Consider the following 3,119-nt stretch of genomic DNA (forward strand, 5'->3'; position numbering starts at 1 on the left):
CGCCGAAAACCCCATATCTGTCACCGACGACGTTTTTTGGCCGCTCAACGTCTCTTTTCACTCAGTCTCTTCTCATCACTCTCTCACAATCTCACCTCTCTCCGGTCTTGCTCACTCACTCACTCACAACTCGTCGTCGCACTGTGTTGTCCGTCGCCGGCGGCAGAAGCAGACGGAACCTGCATCTAGTCCCTGGGCAGGTGAGTTCTAACAAATTGCCCTGTTTTCCGTTGCTGTAAATCATCACTTGAAGGTGTAGTGATGAAATGATGATAATCAGCAACAAATTCAAGTACATATGCTATAACTAATATGACTAGAAGCTATGATGAACAAATACATATGTTATATATATAATGACGACAACAACAACAAGGTATTCAATTACCAGTGGCATGAAAATCTCATGTGCTCCAATGAAAGAAAGAAAATTAGACTTTGAAGACTTATTGGTATCCAAAGTGTTAACCTTGTCAGTCTGAACAGTAAAACTTGCCATCAATCCTGGATTTTCAAAAGGAACAACTTTCTGAACTTTAAATTAGAAGCAAATGATATTTCTGTATTCGTAATTCGTATGTTCCTTTCAACTAATTCATGCATATATATATATATATATATAGGCCAATGCTAGCATGTTGAAGATGTAAAATTTCAGTTGGTGTTGAAATGATTTGTCACGATGAAAAGGACGCATGTAGGAGTGGGCGTAACACGCGCAGGCAGGGACTCAGATGTGTTTGTCTTAAGCTATAGTGAATTGTGATTAGTTTTTTTTGTTGGCAGGATCGTTTATAGTGCTAATCCTGGGTTTTGGGCTTTTGGCTTTATTGAAGATATTGTTTGAACTTTGAAAACGGGTTAGTCTCATGTAAGTTAAATTTTATTTAGAAATGCTGGTTTTGATTTTTTTTTTTTTTTTTAAACATTGAAGAAAAAAGAATATATTTTTTTTGAATAAGTTATCTCAACACAACACAATAGAGCAACAAAAAACCTACGTGAGACAACAACAATCAAATCCATAACAAAAGAAAAATATCTCTAGTGTTATTTTCAGCATGAGGAGTGCTAGGGATCAGCAACTTTTGTGATTTGTAGTTATTAAATAGCCATCAATAATAATTTTAATGGTGTGAGATTGGTGTGAGATTTCATCTAATGATTTACTTTTTCTTATTGGTTACATGTTGGCTAGAATTTAAAAAAGTTGTTGGCCCCCTAAACTTTTCTTTTCAGCATTGCAATCAACAACAAAAGGGATCCACACTACTCCACTCTCTATAACTAATTAAAGATTTCTAAAAAATTTCTTCAACACCCACTTCCTTGCTATTAAGAATCGGTCCGTTCCTCTCTAGCCAAATGATTCATATAAGCCATTTGTTGCACTCATCTCTCCTGTTGACAAAAAAAAAGAAGAATATATATATTAAATTTAAAAATAAGGATAATTTATATTAATAAATTGATTGGCGGCTAAAATTATACAGATGTCATGAATAAAAATTAGTTATATGTCTACTATAAACAAATCTATATAAATCAAATTAGTGAAACTCAATTTACGTATTTATATATAAATCACATTAAGCTAATTCGATTTACTATGCACAGTATATACATGAATATTCAGACCAAAAATAATTTATTTTTATAAAAAAAATTGTGATAAATCAGTCTAACAAATATCGTAGACTTTTTTGTTAGGCGAATGATATTGTAATTTGTTTATCGTCGCTCCACCATCAATCTTCCACACTCCAACAACAAAGTAACATCTAACATGTATCTCCTCCTTCTTTAGTATCCCAATCTTTTAATATTGACAACATTTTTACAACTTTTACACTTATTATTATTATTATTATTATTATTATTATTATTATTATTATTATTATTATTAGGGTAAAATATATTTTTTGTCCTTAAAGTTTGACAAAAATTTTAAAAATATCCGTCCTTAAATTGTTTTATTTTAATTTTGTCCCAAAAATTTTCGATTTGCATCAAATATACTCTCAACGGTTAAATTTTCAAAAAAATTAAGACTAATTTAACAATAATGCATGAAAATTATGCTTGATTTGCTTGTGTTGAGGGTTATTCTTATGAAATTATTATTGAATTGGTCTTGAATTTTTTAAAAAATTAGCCGTCAGAAATATATTTGATGCAAATTAAAAAATTTTGGGACAAAATTGAAAACAAAATAAAATTTAGGAGTATTTTTGAAATTTTTGTCAAATTCAAAGACAAAAAATGTACTTTAATCTTATTATTATTATTATTATTATTATTATTATTATTATATGGTTTATTGTTTCTGTTTAAATTTAAAGGTTAAGGATTTAAAGTTTAGAATTACGGACTAAAATTTATGAACAAGTTGAGAAATTTAAGGTTTAGTGTTTAAGAGTTATTTATTTAGTATTTTTTATCTAATATTAACTATTAAGTGTTTAGGATTTATAAGGTTATGATTGAGGCATTTTGGATTTGTGGTTAGAGTTTATGATATGTTATTGATGGTTTATGGTTGAGAAGTTATGTGTTAGGATTTAGGATTTTAGATCTAAGATTTGTGATTTAGGATTTAGAGTTTATGTTTAAGGGTTTAGGGTTTAGTGATGTGTATTTAGTTTTTAAAAAAAAATAGTTTATAAATTCTAAATTAGTGAATATTAATTTAAGGTTGACAAAAATTTAGTATAAATTCAATGATTTGAAATTTAGAACAAGTTGTTTAAATAAATTAATTGGACTTCAAATTAATCATATTACAACTTTTTAATACAGTTATTTACAACTTTTTTATATATATGTAAACCGATACAGGTGTAGCGATTTTCAAATTGAATATAATTCACTATAGGATAATTAACGTAAATTAGCTAAAGAAACGAGCTTAGCAAAAACAGCTAAAAGTGTAGCAATTTCAGAAGGATTTGCAGGTTACATAAATTGCTGCTAGGTATAGCGATTTATGTATAATGAAAATTATCTCTATTTCTGTAATAATTATGTATGGAATGAAATGAATACACCATTTATCATATGACATGTATTCATATTGTTAGATCTAACAAAAAAATATATTAAAATTATAAATTTGATAT

At 28.3% G+C, this 3,119-nt stretch overlaps 1 protein-coding gene across 1 annotated transcript in view; it reads right to left on the reverse strand.

The window, feature by feature from the left end:
- Nucleotides 1–808, reverse strand: part of LOC107629592 (aquaporin-1-like) — a 2,448-nt gene extending 1,640 nt beyond the window's left edge. The window contains exon 1 of the mRNA XM_016332411.2: nt 389–808. Coding sequence (XP_016187897.1) covers nt 389–499 — 111 coding nt within the window. The 5' untranslated portion in view covers nt 500–808. The remainder of the gene's footprint in view (nt 1–388) is intronic.

This window comes from Arachis ipaensis, chromosome B03 (assembly GCF_000816755.2).
Source record: "Arachis ipaensis cultivar K30076 chromosome B03, Araip1.1, whole genome shotgun sequence".
NCBI classification, from domain to species: Eukaryota; Viridiplantae; Streptophyta; class Magnoliopsida; order Fabales; family Fabaceae; genus Arachis; species Arachis ipaensis.